This window comes from Lissotriton helveticus, chromosome 2_1 (assembly GCF_964261635.1).
Source record: "Lissotriton helveticus chromosome 2_1, aLisHel1.1, whole genome shotgun sequence".
Lineage (NCBI taxonomy): Eukaryota > Metazoa > Chordata > Amphibia > Caudata > Salamandridae > Lissotriton > Lissotriton helveticus.
In genome coordinates this window covers 914,427,129-914,453,501 of record NC_136059.1, presented here as the reverse complement: position 1 = coordinate 914,453,501, position 26,373 = coordinate 914,427,129, and the positions used below count along the sequence as shown (strand labels likewise).

Genomic DNA, 26,373 nt, shown 5'->3' with positions numbered 1-26,373 from the left:
ATTTTGGTCCCATGGGAAGTAAAGAATCCTCTTTCCTTCCACAAACGACCAAAGCTATGAGCCACGCCAAAGGCGTATTGGCTATCGGTGTAAAGAGTCACTCTCTTTCCTTTTGCCAACACACATGCTCTCGTCAGTGCAATCAACTCAGCTGCTTATGCTGAATTCTGTGTAATGCGTGCAGTCTCTACTACTGTATAGAAAGTAGTAACAGCATAAGCTGCAGTCGTCTCGCCATTAGGAAGCTTGAAACAAGACCCATCCACCCATAGGATCCCATCCGGATCCACGAGTGGTGTGTCTTTTAAATCTATTCTACCTTTCGTTTCCTCCTCTGTACGGAGAAAACAATCATGCTGTTCTTGTATATCTTTCTCTTCTGGAATGGGTAACAATGTTGCTGGATTCAAAGTATTACATCGCTTGATGTGTATATGACTGGCCAAAAGCGTCAGCTCATACCCAGACAAACGAGCACTCGTGAGATGTTGCGTTTCCGTTCTTTTCAAGAGAGTATCCACTGCATGTGGTACCATAACAACAAGAGTGTGATCCAATACCAATCCAGCAGATTGACGAATGGAGATTGCTGCTGCTGCTGTTGCTCTGAAACAACTAGGCAATGCCTTGGCTCCTGGATCCAATGTAGCCGAAAAATAGGCACATGGCCTTTGTTTGTCTCCAAATTGTTGCGTTAAAACTGACAATGCACAGCCTTCTCTTTCATGCACATAGAGTGTGAAAGGCTTACTATAATCTGGAGTACCCAACACAGGAGCAGAACACAAAGCAGTATGTAAATCAGAAAAACTCTTCTGACATTCATCAGTCCAAGGAAGAGGTTGGGGTGTATCTTTTAAAGTAAGTGCCAACAAAGGTTTAGCCAACAAGGAAAAATTCGGAATTCACTGTCTACAATAAGAGGTAATGCCCAGAAAGGCACGCACCTCCCTTTGTGTGGATGGTACAGACATTTGTGCAATTGCATGAATACGTTCTGGAGTTAATCGACTTCCCTCCTTCCACAAGAGATGACTAAATAGGTAACCTCTTGGCGGCAATATTGTAATTTAGAAGGTGACACCTTATGATGTAAATCGGACAAATGACGTAAAAGCGAAACAGTCGCATTTTTACTAACATCCTCTGTATCGGCAGCCACTAACAAATCGTCCACATACTGAATAAGAGTAGCACCTGGAGGCAAAGAAAAAGCGTCAAGCTGAGATTTCATAGCCTGACTATAAATGGAGGGACTCTCACAATAGCCTTGAGGTGCACGTTTAAATCGAAAACTTCGGCCTCCAAAAGAGAAACCAAAGAGATCCCTACTCTCCTCAGCAATAGGAATGCTAAAGAAAGCATTTTTGAGATCAATAACAGAGAATCAAACAGCCGAAGCAGGTATCATTGTAAGCAAAGCAGTAATATCCGGGACAACAGGAAACTGAGGGACAACAATTTTGTTGACCTCTCGAAGATCAATCACAAAACGATATACAGGCGGCTTAGAAGGATCAGTACGTTTAAGAACAGGCAGAACAGGACTATTGCAAACATTTCCTCTCGTTTCTTCAACCACACCCTTCTGAACTAAATCATTAACGATAGCCAACAAAGCTCTTTCGCCATCGTTAGAAATCTTATACTGAGGAATGCGTGGCAATTTAACATCAGGCTTGACAGTAATCACGTAAGGTGGAATCTTGAGCAAACCAACATCATTCGGACCCGTGGCCCAAAGTGTAGCTGGAAGTGAACGCAATTCAAGTGGCAGTTGATCCTTAGACAAATACATAGGAGAAACCAATTTATCACCCAAAGTAAGATGTACACCAGAGGGGGAACAATACAATGTTACATGTAGACGTTTCAATAGATCCAAACCCAACAAATTCTCACCGCAACCAGTCGTTAAAATGAGCGGGGCTTCCAAACCATAAGGGCCAATGGAGATAGGCAAAGGACAAGAAACCGGGTTGCGAACTGGGGCGCCAGAGAATCCTACAGAAACATTTGTTAAGCCAGACAAAGGTGCCCCAGGGAGTTTGGAGTGAATGATAGAACTTCTCATTGCACCAGTATCCAAAAGAAATGGTTCTGAAACACCCAATGCAACATCGTCAACATAAGGCCCATTCTGATCCACTGGAACTGATACCACTCCCTTGCTTTGTCCATGGCTGTCCTAGCTAGTATGAAAATCCTGATTTTCGCTTTCAGTACAATAATCATCATTGTAATATTGTGCAGACTGAGAATTCTGCTGATCAAAATAATTCATAGAATTCTGAGGGGGAAAAGAACGCTGTCCCTGAGACAACGCACCTCGCCCTCTACCCCTAGGTGCTGACTGAAAACCACCACGGCCTCGTGGCCCTGGCAGTCCACCATTACGCTGCAGTAAAACCGGACAACTACTCTTAAAATGACCTTCCACTTTACAATAGGCACATTGATTAGGACCCAACAAAGGTCGCGGAACAAAAGGTGCAGGTTTCTGTAACAATCTTTGAAACTGTGGAGGCTGTTGCAATTGACGCTGAGCAGAACGAGGGGGATAAGCTTGTTGCAAAAGAACCTTCGTTTTCAATTCTTTAGTCTTTTTCTCCAATTTATCCTTGTCTTCCTTATCCCTATTCTCATAATACTGAGCAGTAGCTAATATCTGGGCAGACGATGAAACGGCCCACGAACTCTCGGAGTCTTTTAATTTATGCGATAATTCTGGAAGTAAATTAAATACGAATTTGTCCACAAATAATCGTTGTCCACTATGGTCAATGAACGTTTCCTCGAAACGAGTAAAGAAATCGGAGACACTCTCATCTTTCTTTTGTTTACACGCAGCTAACTTATCCCAGTTAACACGTAAGGCAGGCATCATCGTTTTCATTAAGGCAATGATCCTACCGGGCAATTCTGTAATCAAAGTATCGGGTTTAGCACCACCTACATGTGCTGCATCTGTGGCAGTTATAGCAGCCCACGTACCACCTAAAGCTTGATCATGGTCCTCCTCACGAATCCGAGCCCATAATGCTTGTGGGACTACATTTCCCATCAACAAATCAATATCGGCCAAATTCATGACACACGCATCAACGGTCTGGGACAGCTCTTTATAATACCCAGCAGGATTCTTACGAGGGTCCGGTAGAGACTGTTTAAGCGCCAAGACTTCAGACCGTTTCCAAGGGACATGTAGCCATATACGCTGGAAATGAGCAGGGACAGGCGGATTAGCACCTGCTTGTTGAACTGCATCTCTCCATATTGGAGGAACTTCTCTCATAGGGTAATGTTTCACTTTTTGTCTAACTGCAGGATCGGGTTCAAGAGAAGCCTGAGAAGAAAATAAAGACCGAAAGGTGACAAGTGTTTTTACGGCGTTTTCAACCTCAGAGCCCACAATGAGCCCCTTATCAAACGTAGCCTGAACATCTAACAGACCCTGGGAGCAAGACCCAATTCCATATCTTCCCAACCTTTAACAAGAGTGTCACACATGACATTAAAAGCATATCTCTGTCTAGGCTCATCCCACTGGGAAAAGGTGCTCATGATATCGGGTACACTATACTGTGGACCACTCGTGATCCATTTACGGGCAAGATTATCCAACACAGTTCGTTCGTCAGTACCTGGAAGATGACTACGAGATTGTCTTCGAGATAAAGCAGGAGTCATGTTAAAGGATCCAAAGAGGGGGGAGAAAAGGCCAGAGACAGTATCGACCAATCGTCTTCGAGCTGTAGGGGAATTTGACAGTCGAATGTGAATACAATGTATTAAGCACAGCAGGAGAAGAACCAACAGTTGTAAGAGGAACTGACGGTAAAGGAGACTGAGGTATAGGAGTCCCTGGAACGGGAGTTGGTGGCAAAGGAGGCGGGTGTGGAAATACTGGAAGAGGTAATTGTGGAAGAGCCGGGACCTGTGGCAGACCGATAGGTAGCTGAACAAGCGGCAACAGTGGGGGTGCATTAGCACCTTGTACATAGGGCGGTGGCAATCGCAACAAATGGGACATTAAGGGATCTTCGTCAAGATCTTTATTCTGTGGGGGAGTAGGCAATACAGGATAACATCTATCTATTGCCATACGATGCTGTCTGTCTGATACTTCAATCATCTGATCAGTCTCATTATTCTTAAGCTGTTGGGCAGCCTGTAAAATCGTCATATCTTGCGCTTTCTTATCTCTTTTTGCCTGTTTAATTTCTTTCTGTTTGACTTCCTTACGCCATAGGCGGAAAGAGTCAAAAATTGCCGGCCGGGCCGGGCTTTTCTCTTATACAAAATTGCTTCTAGATTATCTAATATGTCAGGCTGAAAGCTACCATTTTGCGGCCACTGCAGAACACCATCTTTCTTCATATATCGGATCCATGTTTCATTAAAAATAATAGGGCCAAGACCATGTTTCGAATAGAGCTCATAATTGGGAGTTCCAACTGGAGGAATTGGACAAGAATCCTCCAGCCGGGAATCCCTATTACAGTCAAAGCAGCAAAACTTCCTAAACTTACTAAGCCCAGGCATTTTGAAACAAACTGGACTATTCACAAACTTCAAGGGTGTTAAAACAATGATCACAGCACAAACGTACTTACCCCTTGGCTTCGACTAGTGCAAAAGTCGAATAACAAAAACAAGACAAAAGAGTGGGCGCTACCCACGAATACTTTACTAAATGTTTTCTCATGCCAACAGGTGTCCGTCTAACGTCTCGCGATACCAATCATCACCAGAGTGCCAAGGCAGGGCGGCAGTCAGGGCAGCAGTCGTCAGCAGCCGTCGTAAAGGAGTAGACGCGCTGCAAAAGACTTTCGGTCCACTTCGACATACAGAGGTCGCTTGACGTGCGTCGCGAATCCTCCAGAATTTTCTTGCGAGGCTCCTCGCGACCCTTGGGCTGAACCGCTACCACTGAAGCCGCCCACACGTTGGGCGCCAGTTGGAGAACCGGGCCTTATGGGCCGAGCGGTGCAGGGCACGCCAAATATCTCCGGGTTCACCTGCCTTGTCAGACAGAGACACGAGACACTCTGTTGGGCGTAGAAAATCAGGTTTATTAGCTGCATCTAAGCACAGTTATCCAAGAAGTACAGTTGTATATTCTTAGGAGACTGCCACTTAATCCCGTGGCGCACAATCTTTTATAGCACACATATTTACAATGTCTACTCCCAAAACATACAAAACTAACAAATAGGAAAAGTTTGAAAACAAGCTATCAAGTACCTTGAATACGCCCTTCTTTCAGACCCCGTGTTCTCTCCTCCCCTCCAGTTAATCAATGCTAGTGCATGTAATTCAATTTGCAGGTGGCAGGACGTATTTGCGTGCCTCAAAGGATAGCTGTGTAATAGGAGAATACAAGGAGAGAATAGCAAAGGCCAGTCAAATAAGATAAAGTAAAGGAAGAATGGTGGGACCCAAACCGTCAACTAAGACAAGGATCAACCAGTCTAGACATGGATTAACAAACTCGGCCAGACCCTGACATCAGTTTCGTAAACAAGGACAAAGAGTTACTTTTTAACAGAAGAGACGCATAACAGCTGGAAAAGCAAAAAACACTACATTCGAAGTGCTGCCTGAGTAAAGGCAACACAAAATGGCGACGGTCACAAAATGGTGGCTAAATACGAAGCAAAGTCGAAAACCACAGAACCTCAATTTGAATGGTGTGCAACCTGTCAAGCACTCATGGTTGGGTTAACAATCTTTGACAATCTTCTCTGGAGAAGTGCTAGGTCCTTCATTTGCTCGGAGTTCTTTCCCATATATCATTCAGAGCTGAGCCTTCTGGGATTTTGTACATCTGGAAGATGACCCATTGAGATTTCTTTTGATGAAATATTGCCCCTATTCTCATCATCTTGTTTTGTTCCTTGAATGAATTGGACATTCTACTTTCTTCCTAGTTATAACTTGTATGCTTTCCAGAGGGCCTGGCACTGCTCCCTCATCCTTTTTGTTTCAAGGGTAATATTAGATTTCCATTTCCACCAGGAGCTTGTCATCCTAGTGTTTCATTTAAGTCCTTACTCTTCTGAAGAGTGGGGGTTGCATCATCTAGAAGATGCACAGCGGTTTGTATTCATTTGATCCTGTCTACCTCTGATGAGTCCTCTGGTGTTGGTTCTTTCCTTGAACTTGGGTACTGGGAAAAGAAACGTTCCTCTGCTAGGACGCGCAGATCAGTGCATTTGAGTATTGTTCCATGTATTGTTGCTTCTTTTTATGATTTTAATTAATCGAAATAAAGAACTTTGACTGACTGACTGACTGAGTATTGTTCCATTCTAAGAGGAGGTTAAGGGATCCTGGACATTTCACTGGAGTTACTGCTGTCCTTTGTGTCTAATTCATATGGAAATTCATTGCTTCCTAGGTTTCTTAATACAATTATACTGAGACTTCTCTTCAATTTTTTGGACATTCTTAAATTCACAGTATTCATTTTTGCCAAAGAATAATTTATATTTGGGATGTCTCTATCACACGAAAAAAGGATAAGAGGTCACTGAATGTAAACCATTACAACAAACTGTGGGCCTGATTTTGATGACAGGGAGAACGCCACCGTCAGGCTGTCGGTGACGGTTTCCCAGCCATCGGAGACATGTTTCCTACCCGCCATGTTACAATGGCGGGCCGGGTGATGGAGGTCGGAAAGTCCGACTGCCACTCATCTGATGGGCTCCTTGAGCCCGCTGTTGCAGTGGAGGGGCTTGTAGTCCCTACCATTTTGATGCTGCTTGCCAGGCACCGCTATAGGGATAACAATGTCCCTTTCCATTGGCCTTTTCCTGGCAGAAAGGGACTTTGGGGGCCCATAGTGGGCCCCCCTTACTCCCTGGCCCTTGACTTTGGGTGCAGGGGGGCACCTATTGTGCTCCCCAGTATACCCCTGCATCATGTGGTAGGCACCGCATGGTGCCTGCCACTTACTGCAGGGATATGTGTGGGGTGTCTGTTTTGTCTTGTGACAGGTGCTGCAGAGTGCATCACCCGCCACAACACAAAAGATGGGCAAGGCAACTGCCACGGTGGTTGTCTCATCGTAATTTACCCTGTGGGACCGCCGCCTTGTAGGCGGGTGGTCCCATATACGATACGATGGTGGATGGACTGAAGTCCGTCCGTCATCGTGATGACTCCCTCTGTGTTCTGCAGAATGTTACCACTTTATCAGGCGATGGACTTGATAAATGATGATGAATAAGACCATTCAAGGCACTGCTTGTTGTATTATATTGACTGATGTGTTTTTTAATTTCATGATATCTCTCTTTTTTTCCCACTAGGAGAATGAACCAACATACTTCAACGATTTCTACATGCTGACAAGTGAGCAGGTTTTTTTCCACAAGTTTTTCTATGATTATACATGTATCGCATTTATTGTACCGATCACATCTCCAAAATAGTTTAAGTGAGATGACTTGCAATTCCTTTTCAATACAAACATAAGTGCTATATTGTTATCATCATTTTCTCTTAATGTATGTTTTGATGTTGTAAACCAATGGGCCATCTAAAGGTTATATTCTCTTGAAAATGATAGATGGACAGAACTCAGTATCACTGGGCAACTGTAGCTGATACCGTAGGAACCAAAATGTCTTGTGCCCTTTCCTGACATTGGCAAGGTACACTCACCATACAGGCCGAGTGTAATTTTGTTTACTACTGCCAGACCCTGAAAGAAGAATGATCATCCCTCTGAGTTATGTTATGTTATGTTAAAACAATTTATAAAGTTTGCAAATAACCCATTGGTGTCTGAATAGGAAGAAGCTGGTGACCTTAAGGGTGGTCTTGGTAGCAGATTCATTGGGTTGGTTGGTAGATGGAAGCACAATTTGATGAGAAGTTAACTTATAATGACTTCATGTGAAAGGTTTAATGCCTGTTGATCGCTTTGTTGCCATGTGTGTAACGTTAAACTTTACCTCATGTTGTGTTGCTTTCTGCTATATTGGGCCATCATCCATAGGTACAATTAATATCTAAAATCAGTTGCAAAACTGTGTTACTGTATATTACACATTGGCTAGATGGACCTACGCGTGCTATCTATCACCCATGGATAGAACATGAGGGAAAAGGATGTGGCCAAACGGCTAGAGCGGTCCATCTCGAAGCTGAGGAATCAGGTTCTAGTCTTGGCAGGAATGCTCAACATCATGTGATTCTGGGCCAATCCCTTGATCTCCCCGTGCCTCACAAAAAATTAATGTGTCCCACTGTAACACAACTGGTGCTCATGTAAAGCACTCTGGTATCTTTGGGTCTAGCTTGTGCTATATAAAACACCCCAAAAAAAGAAAAATCATGAATTGTGAGATCTGGAAGAAATGCAGTGGTTCCTGGGATTGGTAGTGCTGTTGGGCGACTGCATGGAGCTCCGTCAGTGTATAAACATCATGTGTATGCCAGTGACACACAGTTTACTCCATGCCTATCCATCATAGGAGTGTGCAATCATATGTTGTGGTGTGTTATGCATGTACATGAGGTGACATGCAAAGTGTTGTGTTGTGAGCAGTTCCTGCAATGTTCAGGGGTATTCTATGAGTAGATGAGTATAAGGCTAAGTCAGTATATCAAGTTACTATGTCCTATGCATTGATGTCTTTCCATGTGGACTAAATGTTTGAAGGTGTTGAACAAGATATTCCATGTATCACTAGGTCAATGACTGAAGGACCTTTTTTGCTATGAAAATGCATTGATCCGGCCCAACCACACCTCTGTTTTTGGTCTTCAAACATTTGGACTTGTTCCACGTTTTCTGCACACCCTACTTTCCCTTTTCCGAGACATGCTTTGAAGCATCCGCCTTGCTTCGTTTGTACAAAAAGAAACAAATACAAATAAAAAGTAAATCTGAACCTTTGTCACAAAAATTTCAGGAGCAATGGAATGGCTGTCGATATTCTTATATTTAGCTAAATGTCTTTGACAGTGATTGTGAAGGTGGTGTTCATGTTGATATGACATATGATCAGTTTTTAGGTCGAGCCTAGGTGCAGCGCGCATGCGCTGCTTGCTCTGCGAGGCATGCTGAATTAGAGTATGCAGTGGAAGCCCCGCCCACTCTCCCCTCATATTTTTAATTGGCTTGTGTTGTTGTGTTTTGAAAACGCAAACTACATCCCCCATCATGCCGTGTGGTAAAATGTATGATTCTCCTGGATAATGGGGACTGAAATGTGTGCCCGCACAAGAGATGTGTACTCCATAAATATGGTCGTATGTACGGAGGTTTTTCCGTGTACCATTGAGTTCCTTATAAAAAGTGTAAAACTAGGAGACATAAAAGCGGAATTTATTTAGATATTCCCTGGTGACGCGTGCCTGGCACATTGGCTCGATGGAAGGGCCAGACGGGATGATGCGTTCACTCATGTAACATATAACCAATACAAACCTTACCCAAGTCCCGTTGAGAACGAACCAGAACAATACACGTGGCTCATACTACATCTGCCACCAACCCCGCGGTATAACACGGGATTTCAGCGAACGGCAGACGTGATGACGTGGAGTGTTTCAGCATTACAAAAATGGCGCCTACCTTTACCGCGGAACCTCCCCAAACGGCACAGAGGACGCCTGGAGTACCGACAGAAATGTAAGCGTTCTCTGATACAGGGCTCGCGACAGATATACTTAGTCTGTCTCGAGGTGTAATCGCTGGTGGGTCTTGCTTAAATATCGGCCCCGCGGGTTGTTTTTTAAACGCTGAACGCTAAGCAAGGCGTGGCAGTCAAGGTCCCAGCTTATCTTCCAAAACATGTGAGCGGCTGTTAAGGGCTAAGAAGGGGGAAGTGAAACATAATTAATAACCCACTCAGTACGAATGAGACATAGTAACTTGACTGCACTAAGAAATGTACCCTTTTTGAAAATCATAGACTGGGTATATACAATGATGGCATGGACTTTATTGGCCGACAATGAATGTGGTGACATTTATCCGTGTATGTATATGTTTTTTCTCTGTAGCGCGGGGCTCCACCTACCTGAGCCGTAGCCAGGTGAGGCGTAGAGCGTACCTCCTACCACAAAGGTAAGCTGGGGTTGCAAAAAAAGTGTAAAAAAGACTAAAAAAAGACTGGGAGTGAAACCTAATGTCCACTCCATGGGGATATGTAATACACATACCCAGAGTCTGCTCTAGAAAATTAACCAGTTTCGGAGCCTAAGATATCTCTATCTAATGTTACGTTATGCCTGTCTGTTATTTTTTTCTGTTTTAGCCAGGAGGACTGGAACCTGTCGAGGGGACACCCGGTTCACTTAGCAGTAAAGTAATGTAACCTTCTTTTTTACATTATTGTACCAAAACACACCTCCGATTTTTATTGTTGGGGGCACAAGCAGTAGCAAAATAACGGTCCTGAAGAATGCAGCAGGACACCTAGGTGGGTCCACAGTCTGCAGAAACATGTCAACCTTCTAAGAACATTATTAGTAGATATTTGTTGTTCTACTATATTTTTGCACACTTTTTTAGCTTTGGAAAATTAGGGGATACTCAATAAAGTTTTTTTTCTCTCCTTTTTCTCCAATGTTATATTCCCTCACTGTTTTCTCACCACTATCTTCCTTCACATGCACTGCTTTATTCAGCTGTCACAGTCAACAGCCTTATACCCAATAACACACTAGGGCAACCACTATTTCAACATCAAGTGGTTGCCGGTTACTCTCCTTGGTGTGGGGAGTCCCAAATGATGAACAGGGCGGAACCGATCGACAACTGATGGGTACCTTTACAACTGTGGAGATATCCTTGGGCACTTGATTGATTTTTCTTTCATGTGTAAACATTTTTCTTTGACAGTCAGGCGTAATCTAACAATATTTTCCTTAGACCTACAATCACTTATGGTGTATTTACAGTTCATATGGGGAGTGTGATTGTTCATGGTCTTTAAACTCTCCCTTGGACCCCCTCTTTAAAATGTTTGTAATATGTTCATGTTGATATGACATATGATCAGTTTTTAGGTCGAGCCTAGGTGCAGCGCGCATGCGCTGCTTGCTCTGCGAGGCATGCAGAATTAGAGTATGCAGTGGAAGCCCCGCCCACTCTCCCCTCATATTTTTAATTGGCTTGTGTTGTTGTCTTTTGCAAACGCTGGCTTCCGATTCATTATGAGGCCTGCTAGTCCCTCCTGGGTACCGCCTTGTCTGCTTTTGTTACTGCCCATAAGGACTGGATCTTTTACTTGGCTCGTTACACGGTCTGCTTTATCTTGTGGGTGAGCACTATTTTGTTTATTGACACTAATGAGGACAATGGTGTTTACTTTTTTTTGGTGGTATTTGCATGCTGAGAATGGCGCCCGCTTTAGGGACACCGTGCTCAGTTTAAATTTTATAAACTTTAATACTGAGTGCGGCGCCCGCATGATCGACTCCGCGCTCTGTTTTTTAATTTTTTTATTACTTTAATAATGAGCGCGGCGCCCGCTTCAGGGACACTGCGCTCTGTTTATGATGTTTTTTTACTAACTGTAATAATGAGCGTGGCGCCCGCTTCAGGAACACTGGCTCTTTCTTTCTTTTTTTAACACTTTAATAATAAGAGGGCCTGGTGTGTGCGGCGCCTGGCACTTCATTTAGTCTTTAGTTTTGTCTCGGTTTTTTGATAGACGTGATCAGACAGACTTTCAAAACATTTGGCATCGGTAAAGTTAGAAAATATTTTTGGCACAGTAATCCAGAAAAACACTGTCCTACTGCTTCTGTGTTAAACGCACAACCTCCCTACAACGCTGGTCTTTAAAAAGAGTGCCCTAAAGAATCACAAACAAACAAAAAAATGATTTGCCTTACACCCAGAGTGCATTTAACAGTGAGCACAAAGCAGGGGCGTAACACAGGCCCCCGCAGCCCACACAGTGCGGGGGGGGGCCACGTACCCCTGCTCTGGAGGGGGGGCCCCATTTACTCCCGAAGCCTTCTTGCAAAGGCTGCAGTAAACAACACAGCAGCTTTAGCCTGCTGTACGCCGGGATGGGATTCCCAGACCAGTGAAAGTAACTCGTAACAAACTTGTGCAATCAGTCTTTGTTGGCAGAGAAGGTCCTCGGTAAAACGCGCCTCCATGTCTCTTTATGATAGTGTGCAAGGAAACACCTGCAGAGCCCAGGGTGAGGGAGGGGAAAGACAACACAGGGAAGGAGAAAGGCAAATGTGAAATAAACACTTAAAAAGACACAGGTGAGAGGGAGAAAGAGAGAACTGCGAGAATTAGTGTGAGGTAATAAAGAAATAAAGAACAGGTAACAGAGAGAGATGGAGACGTGGCAGAGGTGAGAAAAAGGTAGATGAGAGAGGAGACAGGTGTGAGACAAGAAAAAGGTGAGACAGCTGCCAGAGAATGAGAGTACAGAGGTGATAAGGAAGCAGGCAGGTGAGAAAGAGACAGAGTAGAGAGAGACAGAAGAGACAGGTGTGTGAGTGGTAGACAGGTGAAATACCATGGGGAGCGTTAGAGGGGAGTCCAGTTAGAAAATGTACAATAGAGACTGTGAGAAGAAAAGAAATAGCTGAGAGAGAGAAAGAGAGTGAGTGAGATTGGGGTTGGTAAAGAGATAGCGAGGAAAACAGGGTGGAGGAGACAGATGTGAGAGAGATAGCAGACAAGTGAGAGACAGTTAAAGATAGATGGAGAGAGGAGTGATACAGCTAGAACAGTAAGAAAGAATGACAGTTGAGAAAGAGAGAAACAGTTGTTGGGAGGAAGATAAGTTAAACACAGAAAGCAATAGCCTCGAGAGAGCATATATAGTCACAAAAGAGAGCAATGAGGAAGAGACATACAGGTTAGAGAGAGAGGTGAGAAAGGGACAAGCTAAAAGAGGTGACTAAGCGACAGACAAGTGAGAATGAGGCTGCAGAGAGTGAGAAACATAAGTGGCATTTCTGGACCCCTATTTTCTTCAAACAACTTGCGGAACCCGCTTCGCGGGTCCCGCTGCGCTCCAGTGTCACCAGGGAGCAGGACTGTGTATGCGTGGACCGGACCAGGGCTGCGAGCGCGCGGAGCAGGACTTCTAGGACCAGAAGCCTCTGCACACCGCGCCCGCCCACCAACATCTGGCCGCTCTCCCTGTCCACCACGCCCCGCCTGCATCTCTACTAAAGGGCAGAGTGGAGAAACCGCCGTGGGACGCCTATAACCGGAGACTGTTTGCTGCCGAGGTTTGAGGGCATTTCTGGACCCCTATTTTCTTCAAACAACTTGCGGAACCCGCTTCGCGGGTCCCGCTGCGCTCCAGTGTCACCAGGGAGCAGGACTGTGTATGCGTGGACAGGACCAGGGCTGCGAGCGCGCGGAGCAGGACTTCTAGGACCAGAAGCCTCTGCACACCGCGCCCGCCCACCAACACCTGGCCGCTCTCCCTGTCCACCACGCCCCGCCTGCATCTCTACTAAAGGGCAGAGTGGAGAAACCGCCGTGGGACGCCTATAACCGGAGACTGTTTGCTGCCGAGGTTTGAGGGCATTTCTGGACCCCTATTTTCTTCAAACAACTTGCAGAACCCGCTTCGCGTGTCCCGCTGCGCTCCAGTGTCACCAGGGAGCAGGACTGTGTATGCGTGGACCGGACCAGGGCTGCGAGCGCGCGGAGCAGGACTTCTAGGACCAGAAGCCTCTGCACACCGCGCCCGCCCACCAACACCTGGCCGCTCTCCCTGTCCACCACGCCCCGCCTGCATCTCTACTAAAGGGCAGAGTGGAGAAACCGCCGTGGGACGCCTATAACCGGAGACTGTTTGCTGCCGAGGTTTGAGGGCATTTCTGGACCCCTATTTTCTTCAAACAACTTGCGGAACCCGCTTCGCGGGTCCCGCTGCGCTCCAGTGTCACCAGGGAGCAGGACTGTGTATGCGTGGACCGGACCAGGGCTGCGAGCGCGCGGAGCAGGACTTCTAGGACCAGAAGCCTCTGCACACCGCGCCCGCCCACCAACACCTGGCCGCTCTCCCTGTCCACCACGCCCCGCCTGCAAACCAACGGTCTATCTACAAAAGGGAAGGCCAGTACCCGCTAGCGGGAGCGTGCGGGAGCGTCCCGGGAGAAGCCCGGGAAAAGGGCGGGACCGTCTGTGGCCGTCCGGGGCCGCAGGAGGCCGGGCTGGGCCACCTTTCTAATGTTTTCTTCCTATTTGTAAGCTTTTTACTTGGTATTAATTATTAGTTACTTCTAAGTTTGCTAACAAACCAAAGACCTAAGTTACGGTTGAGTCCTTATATTTGGAAGAACAAATTTTGCGAATTTGTTGATTGAACATTGAGGTTGGTGACAATCCCGTTTCTTGTACTTTTAAAAATGACTTTAAGGTCAGGCAAAGAAAGGCAAGTTCAGGTCTCCACCTCCAATGGTACTTTTACGGGGACTATTGATCAATTTTTTAAACGTTCAACTGCTATATTGGAGAAGGAGATCGCCTTAGCTGAAAAACGCCTTTCGCTTGACATTATTACAGGCAAGCGTTCTTCTCTTGGCAAAATTAATGAGGCTGTCTCCCCTGTCCCACTCTCCTTGTTGACCACAGATAGCCATGATGTTAATGCAGAGTCAGTGTTGGCAACTGCTCCCGAGATTTTCACTGTGGAGTTAGTGGGGACAAACCAAGAAAGTGCATATAATACTGTGCACGACAACTTGCCAAATGGTGGGATTATTCATCTAGATCAGTCTAGTGAGAAATCTGGTCTTTCGGACTCACCAAATCTTAATGTTAGCACTGAACAAATGGACTCCCTTTCCCATTCACAACATACACCTACTCACAATCCTGGGAAACGCAAAAGGATAGCCTCACCGGACACAGAGGAACAATCTGAGGGTCTGGGAAACCCTATTTTATCCCTCTCACAGCTACTTAACACTAATGCGGTTGTTCAATCAGAGGAACATAACGCCACAATTAGCATTTCAGAAGGAATATTCTTGGCTAAGATAGAGTTGCTAATCAAATCTTTACTTTTACCGCTATTCGAAAGGACAAGATTATTAAATACTAAAATGGATTCCTTACATAAGCTGGTGAAAGACAATATAGCGACTTCCAATAGAATCCTTGCCAGCTTAGCACCCAAAAGATTGACCCCCTCTGTCCCAATCATTCCGAAGCCTACTACCATGGTTAGCAAGGTAGGGGGTAATAATTCTAAAGCGGGACCCCCTATTTCAAAGATCCCGCAGCAAAAAACTGTCCCTGTTCCCAAGAAAGCAACTATCACGGAGAGTTCCTCAAGGCTTAAGCCTATAAAAAATCCCCAGGCTCAGAAAAACCCCATTTCCATTAAGGGTCATGCTCTTAGTTACCAGCCCAACACCAAACCTATCCCAAAGAAACAATGTGTGAACCTCCCTCCGGAGTCAGTGCCTTACACCATCATTTTAACTGGCGTGGCTCCCCTTAGTGATGGTAAGAGGGAAACACACAAGGATCTTTATAATAAGGTCACATTTTGGCTTAACAAAAATCGCCCGCTCCCTCCCAACCTACATCCTGAAATCCTTAATGTAAGGAGGGTGGACTGGGTAGGTTTTGGTAAGAAAGATCTCGAGGGGGATTGCGTGGTCATTAGCTTTAGAGAGCCATGGGTGGCTGAATTTATTAGTAGGCAACCAAGATTCGGAAGAGTTGGGGACGTGCAAACGCTATTGTTGCATTATTTTTTATCCAGCTCTATATGCAAAAAGACCCCAAACTCCGCTTCATCATTCTAGAAGGGACAGGCCTAGAGGAAGATTTCATTTTGATACCCCGATCTACCCAATGTTTTATCCCCACCTTGCGAATCGGTTTGCCCCGCTATCCGGTCTGGAAGGTGTGGATTGACTTGACAAAGAACCATTAGCCATTGGGCTGTCTGGAGCTGTAGTGAACTACTTCCCAAACAACGTGAGAGCCCCTAGGGAAGAGACTGTTACATGGTCTAGTGAAACAACACACGGGGTGATAGCAAGGGAAACACACTTAAATTGTACACCTAGACCTTTGATCCCTGAAGAGACTGTGAATTTAACTGTCAATATGGAAGAGAAATCAACTCACACCCTCACAGTCTTGTCGTGGAATATAGCGGGATTAAAGGGGAAAATGTCAGAGGATGATTGGGGTTCCTTTATGGATCTACATGATGTAATTATTTTACAGGAAAGCTGGTCAACTGACGCTATCTATCGGGTTGGCTATCTTAATTACTATAAACCAGCCTGTAAAGGTCCGAAAGGACGTCCTTCGGGAGGTCTGGTTATTTGGATAAGACAATCCTTAGCCTTTATAATAACAGACTTTCCCACCTTAAGTAATGACATTCTAGCCTTGAAACTATCTGGTAAAAACAATCAGGACTTTTTCCTGATTAATATCTACGCAAGAGGGCAACCAGGTGGGAAGCCCGCGAGAGCGGCAGATGAATTAGATTCTTTATTGAACAACATTAGCAGAGACAAATGTGTTATGGTGGCAGGAGATTTTAATTGTTCTTTTGAACCGTTTCCCAACCTTGACAATGGGGGTTATGGGGAAATTGATCAGATTTGGAATATTCCCCACTTATCTATCCCTCCAGTCAAAAAAGTCACTGAGGCTGTTATGCAGTGGTTAGGTCTTTGTCTTGAATGGGATTTGCGTGCAGCGAATGGTAGGACTAAATCAGATTCGATGGGAAAGGTCACATTTGACAATTCCCAGCACTCGAGCCGCATTGACTACTTTTTGATAAGATTAGAGTACTGGAAAATATTGGAGGACATGGAAGTAGTCACAAGACCAGAAAGTGATCATAATCCTCTGGTAATAAAACTATTAATGCATGAGGGTTTTCATATGGATTCTGCAACCAATATCGTTACAGCAGATGCTGGTCTTACGAATGATTGCAGAAGGGTAAGATGGGCTAGGTTCTTAGACAACCCCACCATTATTAATAAGGTTGCTACTGAGGTCTTAGCTGTTACAAACTTGATGGTACCCATATTTGATGAAGGAACCTCACTTGATCAAATTGGGACGATCCATGAGTCTTTTTTTAATAAAATCAAATTTCTTTTTATTGAACCCGTAAAAGGATGGAAAAATGGCCCAGCGCAAACTAGGACCAAATGGTATGACAAAACTTGTCGTATTGCCCATAGCTCCCTGTTAACTGCTATCAAATCCAAATCAACTGTGGAAATAAGGTTAGCAAGGGTTAATTACAGGAAAGTACTAACAGAGGCAAAAACTAAATGGGATGAACAGCGTTGGTTAGACTTATATCAGGCAAGTACCTCAACTAACCAACAAAAATTCTGGGAGGTTGTAAAATGGGGAGGGACAGGTGATCTGCATGCCCCGGTTAACTATGTCCCAGCTGAGCAATGGGTCAAGCATTATGAGGCGCAGTTTAGTGACACGGAACGGATCTCCCTTATTATTAGGGAAGATGCCAGTGTACAGTCTGCGGTGCCCTCACTTGATCACATTGTCTTTACTGAAACGGAAGCTATTTCTGCTCTTAAACAAGTGCAGAATGGTAAAGCTCCAGGTATGGATTGTATCCCTGCGGACCTTTTTAAGTATGACCAAGCGCATTGGGTCCCGTACATAACAACTTTAGCGAATGCGATAGCCAGAGGGACTAGGATCCCCAACTCGTGGAAAGGGGCCGAGATTTTGCCCGTGTACAAAAAAGGGGACAGAACTGATGCGGGAAACTACCGACCCATCAGTCTTATTGATGCCATACAAAAGGTAATAGCCAGAATGTTGCTAGGGAAAATCCACTCATGGATGACAGAAGCTGATATTCTGTCTCCACTGCAGGCGGGTTTTAGGGCATATATAAGCACAGTTGATCAGACATTAAGATTTGTCATGATCTATTGGAAAACTGTGTTCCTGAGAGGTGGCACGATATTCGCTGCATTTGTGGATCTCAAATCAGCGCTTGATTTGGTCCCCAGAGGGAAGATGTGGGCAGCTCTGAGGAGGATGGGTGTTCCAACCGAATTCCTAGAACTTACCATCAGGATGCATGAGGGGAATTTTGCTAGAGTCAGATGGGGTCGTCAGGGCCAGGTCACAGATTCCTTCCCCATGACCCGTGGAGTGAGACAGGGCTGTGTCCTGGCCCCCACCCTATTCATACTCTTCATTAACCAAGTGGTTAAGTTCCTCTCAGATACCCCCACTGATGCTCCTTCACTGGGTGGGACTAAATTTCCCCTTTTAATATTCGCAGATGATACTCTTATACTGGCTAAAACACAGAAGGGCTTACAGGTAGCTATAAACAAATTCGTAGACTTCTGTAATGAGAACGATCTAGAAATTAACATCAATAAAACCAAGTTCATGGTCCTGACAAAAAATAAACCACTGCGGGGCCATGTTTCAATGAATGGGTCTAGTCTGGAGCAGGTTGAAGTAATGACATATCTTGGTGTCACAATAGATTATAGGTTAAGATGGAAAGAGCAAATCGCGGCGCTTAGTCTGAAATTTGCTCGCCTGTCCGGTTGCTTAGTGAAAGAGCAGCGGTGTTCTTTGACCAAAAGAGTATTGCCCGCTCTCAAAATTTATAGTGCTAAAATTAGCTCAGCTATATTATACGGGGCTGACATTTGGGGTTGTGTGGACTTGGCTGTCCTAGATAGGATTCAGAATAAATTCTTTCGAAATCTAGTCAGTCTCCCACCCTCAGCACCAGTCCTACCACTCTTGATGGATATGGGCTTTCATTCCATCAAACATCAAGCCCTTTATAGGATGGTGGCGTTATGGAGACGCATATGGTCCACCCCGGAACTTGCCATGTTTGCTCAAGAACTACAGGATGTGAGAATGCAACAGGGGGCAGGTGATATACTATGGTTTAAGCTAATTAGGAACACTCTGATTGAAATGGGTCTTCCCTTGCTTTGGTCTGAACCGGGCTCCCATACCTTTCCCACTAAGAAAGATTTTAAAGTTCTCTTTTGGTCCACGGTAAAAGAAGAACACGTTGCTCTTTCGGAGAAACCGAACTTGACAGGCCAGTTTTTGCTCCACAAAGCAGTCCCCCATACAGAGACCTATTGGGATGTTATCCTTAAAACATTAGATAGGAAACTATACCACCAGTTTCGTGTAGGTACACTGCCACTAAGGGCTTTTACTAGTGGCTGGCAGAAGTCAGAGTCATCCCTCTGTCCCTGTTGTACCGATTGTAAGGAAACATTAGGTCATTTTCTATTTGTATGCACTGCTTACCGTGAACCACGATACAAATGGCTAAAACCTATATGTACTAGACATAACACCCGAGTGAGCAGTGAAGCATTGTATATTTTGAGAACTAATACTGCTGAATGGCTATCCATTGGAATGGCCAAATTCCTTGGGTGGGCCTGGTTAATAAGGGTTAAGTCAGTTCGTAGCTCTCCGTCCAGAATAACCTAAATAGTATGTTAGCCCACTATATTATGGGCTGACCAGTATTGATGATCTGCTTTTTTTTATATAAATATATATTCTAATGTTTTAAATATTCCCTTGACGTCTTTATACGTACGTTTAATTGAGATTTTTAACTATTTCTCGTTATTTTATTGTTTAGTTTGTTTATAAATACTCATGACTTTGTTAAACTAATTGTATTTTATTTTATGTATTTTTGTTCATATGTATGTCTTTTATGAAGAATAATTCGAAATAAAGACGTTAAAAACTGAACTGAAACATAAGTGATGGTGGACATGATAAAGAGACAGGTGACAAAGAGACATTGCAGAGAGAGAGCGAAGTAAATCAAGAGAGAGATACAGATGAGAAAGAACTGAGAGAGAGGCAGAGATAGGAGAGAGCGTGGCGATACAGAGACAAGTTAGAAAGAGAATAGAGTGAGAAGGGGTGGGGAGAAATAGTTAGTTGATAGAGGGACATGCATGATATAAAGAGACAGGTATGGAGAAGAGGTAGAAAAGATGTAATTAAATGATAATTGTGTGAGTGAGAGCTAGCTGAGCAAGAGTGGGGAGAACGGTGAAGAGGTAATAAAGAGATATATATGTAATCAAGAACAACTGATACGGAAAGGTAGCAGTGAGGATAAAGAGACACTAGAAAGAGAGGGAGAGGTGAGAGAAGGAAACAGATGACACAGAGACGAGTAATATGAAAAGGGAAAAAGACAGACAGCCCAGTAGAGAAGAGATGACAAAAAAAGCATGGAAGAAAGGGCAGAGGAGAGGAGTGAGTTGAAAGACAGAGAAGGGCATGGGAGAATCATAGGACATGGAAGACGTGAAGGAGACAGTAAAAAGAACCCATGTGAGGTAGAATATTAGTAGAAGAAGACACAAATAAGAAGAATAGCTATGGAAAAGAGAAACCTGCAGAGGAGTAGAACACAAAGGAGAAACGTGAGCATGCACTATTACAAATATAGATTAACATTCTGGTGTCCTATTATGGAGAATGGGTATGTATGTAGAGTGTTGGCCACTGCACAAAGAACAGCATCACCAGATAGAGCAGTAACTTATCCTTAGCTATACATTTTCTTGGAATGGCTGGTTTTAACATTTTCTCAGTTGCCCAGGTCCCCGAAGGCAATATGTAACATAGGGAAACCACGAAGATGACAAAGAAGGCCCCACTGGAATGATGTTTACAGTATCTCAGAGAGATAGGTCTCATTGGAGCTGAAAATCCCAAATGGCTTCAGGGGCAGTATCTTCTAATGACTTATTAATGCACAAATGGCCTTTGTAATAAATAGCTCTATGGGCCAGACATAGTACCCTTAATTCTATGGAGTACAACATCATGTGGCTTCTTCACTCTGTTAATCAATAACATATCTTGGTCTTGAGCCATCTGGAACAAGGAAATCTGTCCAGCAGTTATCTGGACATGAAGGGCATTGTAATAGTGCATACAAAATAATATGATAACCCTCATAAATGCAGCCCTTTTCACTAAGCCCACGAACGGAAGAAGATTTCTGACCAGTCTGGACAAAACCTTTCACTTCTGTCTTAATTTTGGGAACTAAAGAGAGTTGATGGTCAGTATAGAGTCTCAGGTTCTTAACAGTAGAGCTGGTGCATGATGCTGCAATCAGGTACTCTGGCAAAGAAATCAGAGACTAAGATCGAATTACCACTCCATTTTGTGATATTTAATTTTTCACGCCACTGAAAGTTGGTTTACTTACTCTCATCCGCTCAAGAAGCTGTCATTTGCTCTCTCTATTGTCAGACAGGAGGGGATATAATACAACAACCCTCATTCTATAATGTTGCATGCCTTCTGACTGGCAAGAAGAGGCAGTACCAAGCCTCAGGATGATGGCAGTCTAATTTCTGCTCTTCAAGATTGCGTTTTCGAACTTGCCACATCAAATGGTTCTGGAGTGAAATGATAATCGGCAGTAGAGTTAACCAGCTGTAGACTAGCCAGAGATGGCAAAGAACCCAGAAGCCTGGAGTGACTCCCTGCTAGTTGAAATTCGGATCTGAAAATGCCTGGTGATAAAGGTATCTGTCTGACACGGGCTGAATATAGTAGGCAAGTAAAAAAGTAGTGTGGCAATGAACAGGCAAAGAGGACCATTTGGAACTGAAAAACTAGGAAATCTGGAAGAGTAAGAGAGTACATGCTAAGGGGTAGGCAAGGAGAAAACATGGAGCAGTGGTAAGCAGGAGGATGCATTGATGAGCTGGCAAGGTTGTGTACTGCAACGAAACGCTGTGGAACACTGACAGTTGGAGCTAAACTCCTTTTTAAGTGTACTGATACTTGAGCATGTTCAAGTGATCAGAGTTTTCTTAAAGGCATTTGCTGTATTTTATTTACTGACATGTGCAAGACAACAGCTAATTATGTGCTTGGTTTGGTTGCTGATGCCGGCTCTTGGATGAAGGCAATCATTCCATGATTACATTTTGCCACTCAGAGGTCACAATCTTTGTGAGCCATTAAGAATGTGGAAACAGAGCCTGGCAACTCCCTTCCTCCAGAGGAAACCTTATTTGAGTGTCATAGTTAGTGCTGAAAGTTCAGTCCGGTTGAAGTCCAGCCATATACCTTTAACGGATAAGCTGCAGAACCTTGGGTTAAGTAAAACTTTCAAACATGCTGCTGGATAATTTCATGTACCACTCCCTCTGACACTTGGTCAATACCGGCAAATAAGAACTTGGTCTAAAATTGTCATTCATCCATGGGCAGACCTTCCTTTTTGAAGGTGGGGAGTCGCAACATCTGATTTAATCTATTGTGAGACCACCCCCTCTTGCCATACCATGTGCAGATACCACAACATGCTGCTGGCCAGGGACCCAACAGTGACTCACCCAGTGAGATTGGGAGGAAACAAATTAATCCCTGACTAGTTCATATTAATAATTTATGCTGTATTATAATGTGCAAGAGTCCCAGTTGGTCACCAAACTCTGTGAAGGCAATGCCATCTGGAAGAGGCCTGATGGATGAGTAAGCCAACTGACACCCCTAGCAGCACGATGTTATGGCTTACATTATTGTAATATAATACATATGTTTGCCTTTTCCAGTTCCTAATGGAGCTACGGGTGCTTCCTACAGCAAGCTCTGTCTTCCTCAAATTCTCTCTTCCTCCACCTTCTGTCTGTTGTTCTACACATCTCCCCTTGGTGATGAATGGACAAACTAAACCAAGGGTTTATACTTATGCCTTACTGGCTGTCTCAGACAGAGGCACCAACATCTTCAAACACGTTTATGGTTTAATAAAAAGCCTCAAGGTTTCTGCCTACCATGTCCCAAATCCTGAAACAAAGTATTGAGCTTCTCAGTGCTTAGTATTTTTTGCATTTGCACTACATAAGCTTTCTGATTCATTGATTTTCATTCATGTCTACAGTTGATTTCATTCTGGCTCTGCCATTTCCTCACTTAAATAAAAGATCTTTTTAGACCTTCTGGTCTCCTCTCTGCCAGCCCCAGCATTGCATACACTAAGAACTATAGTAATTTGTCTAAGATGGCTCTCTTTCTTGTATCACTAACATAGCTACACCCCCGGGTTAGCACCCAGTCTGGTTAATACCATTTATTGTGTGTACCCTGCAGACCTTTTTTCACTTGAGATACAACAGAGTCTCAATCCACAGTCTGAAGGTTAGTGTAGTCTGGGAATAGTTCTTCTGAAAATGTCTATATGTTTTGCAGTTCTGAAAGTCCTTGCAAAGGTGAAAGGTGAGGGACATAGATTGCATGTAGGTGAGCAGGGCCCCTTCATCACACCTTGCAGGGGGGCCCCCCTACGGTTTTGTTACGCCACTGGTACAAAGCCCACCTTGCTGACTTCTTAGTCTTTGCCCTGTCACTTCACTACCACTAACTTTAAAGCGTGTCTCTTTGTAGACGTCTCATTTAAGAATATAATTATATTTTAACAGCGACACCCAATGGCAGGGAAAAAAAACATCTGGCATCTCAAGCTTAAGGCAATTGGGGTGCACGGGTCGACCGCGCGTTGTGAGTCACCTGTGGTGAAATTGAAAACCCAAAAACTTCAGATATGTAAATCGGATGTCTTTTTATGGGATTGGATGGCAGGGTGCCACTCAGTGTGTCAATCTGGAATATTCTCAAGCTTCAAAAGTATTGTTGCAGGTAAGTAAAACTTTCCGTGTACAATCGTATTCATTTATGTTGTTCTGTTGATGATTGTGTGTGTTTGGCAGGCTCGATTTACAACACTGACTCAGCCCTTCATCCTTCCGAAGTCAGTCAAACGAGCCCCAATTTCAATTGAGTAATAATAATTGCTTGAACACAAATATACCTACAGCGCTATGGGTGAAAGCGCAATATGAGTAACATATTCTTAATATTGCTGCCTCGTGCTGTACAGCAGAGAATGATAGAAATCTAGCAATACCTGCATATAAGTTTCATATAACACACATTGTGTTAGTGTCAGAGTGTCAGTAGTCCCACAAGATAACGCTGTGGTGTCCTATTACACAGTTGCACCTTGTTTGTATTTTCTATTTCATTTTAGAAACTCTGTGTGTTACTTCAGGTTTTTCAGTGATTTTAAAACTTGCAAGTGAAGTCTACCTTGAAATGATCGTTTTAAAGCTTTTGGAAAGAAAAATAAAATTGGCAAATCTTATATTCTCTGTGCCCGGACCCCCACTACTGAGCTAAACCTCCTGGTCTTTAAATGGGAAAAGCGTTTCTGAATTCTTTATGGAATGTGTTGCCGTCTATCGCTATTTATTACATGTTTTGACACTACCCAGGCTGCTAGTCACAGTTTACTAATTGATTCGACCTGTGAAGGCATCCCCCCCCCACAAAAAAACAAATACAATAAAACGGTAAGAATTGTAATAAAGGGTTCGAACATTTTATAGGGAAAAACACATAACTCATGCCTGTGAGACTAGGACCCAGGTGTAGACATCTGCCCACTGGACATCCCCCTCCCCTCTCCACACAGATACCCCAGTTGATACCTGACAGCAACCCATGGGTATTGAAGTTGGATGGGGAGCTGCTGACCAAGTCCATCCGTCCCCTTTCTTCTAATCCCTCCTCCCCTTTCCCTTCTCTCTTTATCTTTTCCTTTTGTGCATGTTTATCAGTAGAATTGCATTTTCAAGTTGCTGCGTTTCCCCACTGTTTATTGAGAGAATTGGCTGGTTTCTTTTCCTTTTTCCGTCTCTCCTTTGAAAGACTTATCATTTTTAGGTCGAGTATTGGCAGCGCATGCGCTGCTCTGCGAGCAATGCTATATTGGTGTATGTACTTGAAGCCCCGCCCACTCTCCGCCCATAATTGTCATTAGCTTGTGTCAATGTGCTTTGTTAATGCTGGCTTCTGATTCGTTGTTAGGATTGTTAGTCCCTCCTTAATACCACCATGTCTTCATTTGTAACCTCCCATGAAAACTGGAGCTTTTACTTCGGTTGTTACACGGTCGTCTTTAGTCTGTAAGCACTGTTTTCTTTAATGAGTTTCACTCTTAGTGCAGGAGGGTCAAGCATTTGGAATGCAATAGGTCTAGCATTTGGAGAGTTTCGGCTATTGGCATTGTAAATGACTATGCCTTTTATTTATGTTTTAAAAACCAAAACATAAATAAAAGGTACTGAGAATATCGTGTGCGTCACAAGAACCTTTACAAATCTGGTACTCCAGCAGTCATAGAAAAACAACGTACTAAAAATAATACACCTGATAACTTTGTGTTTTTGTTAACTTCCTCATTTATCATTTTACAGGACTAAAACGGCAACACCTTAAGTATATGTCAAGAGTCTCCAACCTTTTATTTAATAAGTGCTACTTATGATCATTGAAAATCATGCTGAGCTACTAATATTATTAGCAGTGGCGTAACATAGGCCCCGGCAGACCCTGCGGTGCGAATGGGCCCAAAGATCCAAGTGCCCCCTCAGCACAGTACCCTGACCTGAGAGCTCCCGGTGGGGGGGCCTCCATGTACCTTGCAGTGAGGCCCCCTCAAGTTAAGTTATGCCACCAATTATTAGTGTTGTAATACTGTCCACATCAGGCAAGATTGAATTAGTGGTCACTCTGTGTAAGATTACCAGCAGTGATCACCTCAGGGGATCAGGCAAGGTTACCAGCAGTAATATTTAACAAGCATTGGCATAGCCAATTGGTCTCGCCTTTGGGACCTTCTAAGTGTTTAACCATGCAACAGTTGATGTTGTTGCACCAAGGATATTGTGCTGGATAACTAAACACTTATAAGATCCTAAAGGCGAGACCTATAGGCTATGCCCACTCTTGTTCACCTTGTGTGAGTGCAGTAGGTGCCTGGACTGAGCAGGACTGGACTAGAAATGGGGCTCATGGCTTGAGCAGTCATTATATGAGCACCCATGGAGGGTCACTAAAGGGATGAGGTTAAGCAAGGGGGCCGGGACTTTGTGCCCAGCACTATCTCAGCAGTCATTCCTACCTTCCCCATAAACATACATTTCTGGAGCAGTCCCAAACATCCTGTGAAACATGCTAAAACCTTAATGAATTTAATTGGTTTAGAGCTTCCACGCATGGGGTGGATATTTCTTCCTAATAAAGGTGACTATGTTCACTGTGTGACATAGCTCTGTATTGGAGGAAAAATGCTGATATTGTGTGAGACGTGGCCTCCTGTGTACTGGCATGTCTGAATAAGTAATTCAGAACAATATTGGAAGTTTCTTTGCCACCCGACCTTCATTACACTGAGAAACAAAAACAGGACTGTAATGACTGCCAATGAGCATTCAATGTAGTCCTGTTCTTTTTTTCCTATGCGAAACACAGATGGGATGGTAAGGGAA

At 44.0% G+C, this 26,373-nt stretch overlaps 1 protein-coding gene across 1 annotated transcript in view; it reads left to right on the top strand.

Moving 5' to 3' along the window:
* Positions 1-26,373, top strand: part of LOC144819544 (uncharacterized) — a 745,296-nt gene that overhangs the window by 40,278 nt on the left and 678,645 nt on the right. Inside the window, exon 4 of the mRNA XM_078677385.1 lies at positions 7,320-7,362. Coding sequence (XP_078533511.1) covers positions 7,320-7,362 — 43 coding nt within the window. The remainder of the gene's footprint in view (positions 1-7,319; positions 7,363-26,373) is intronic.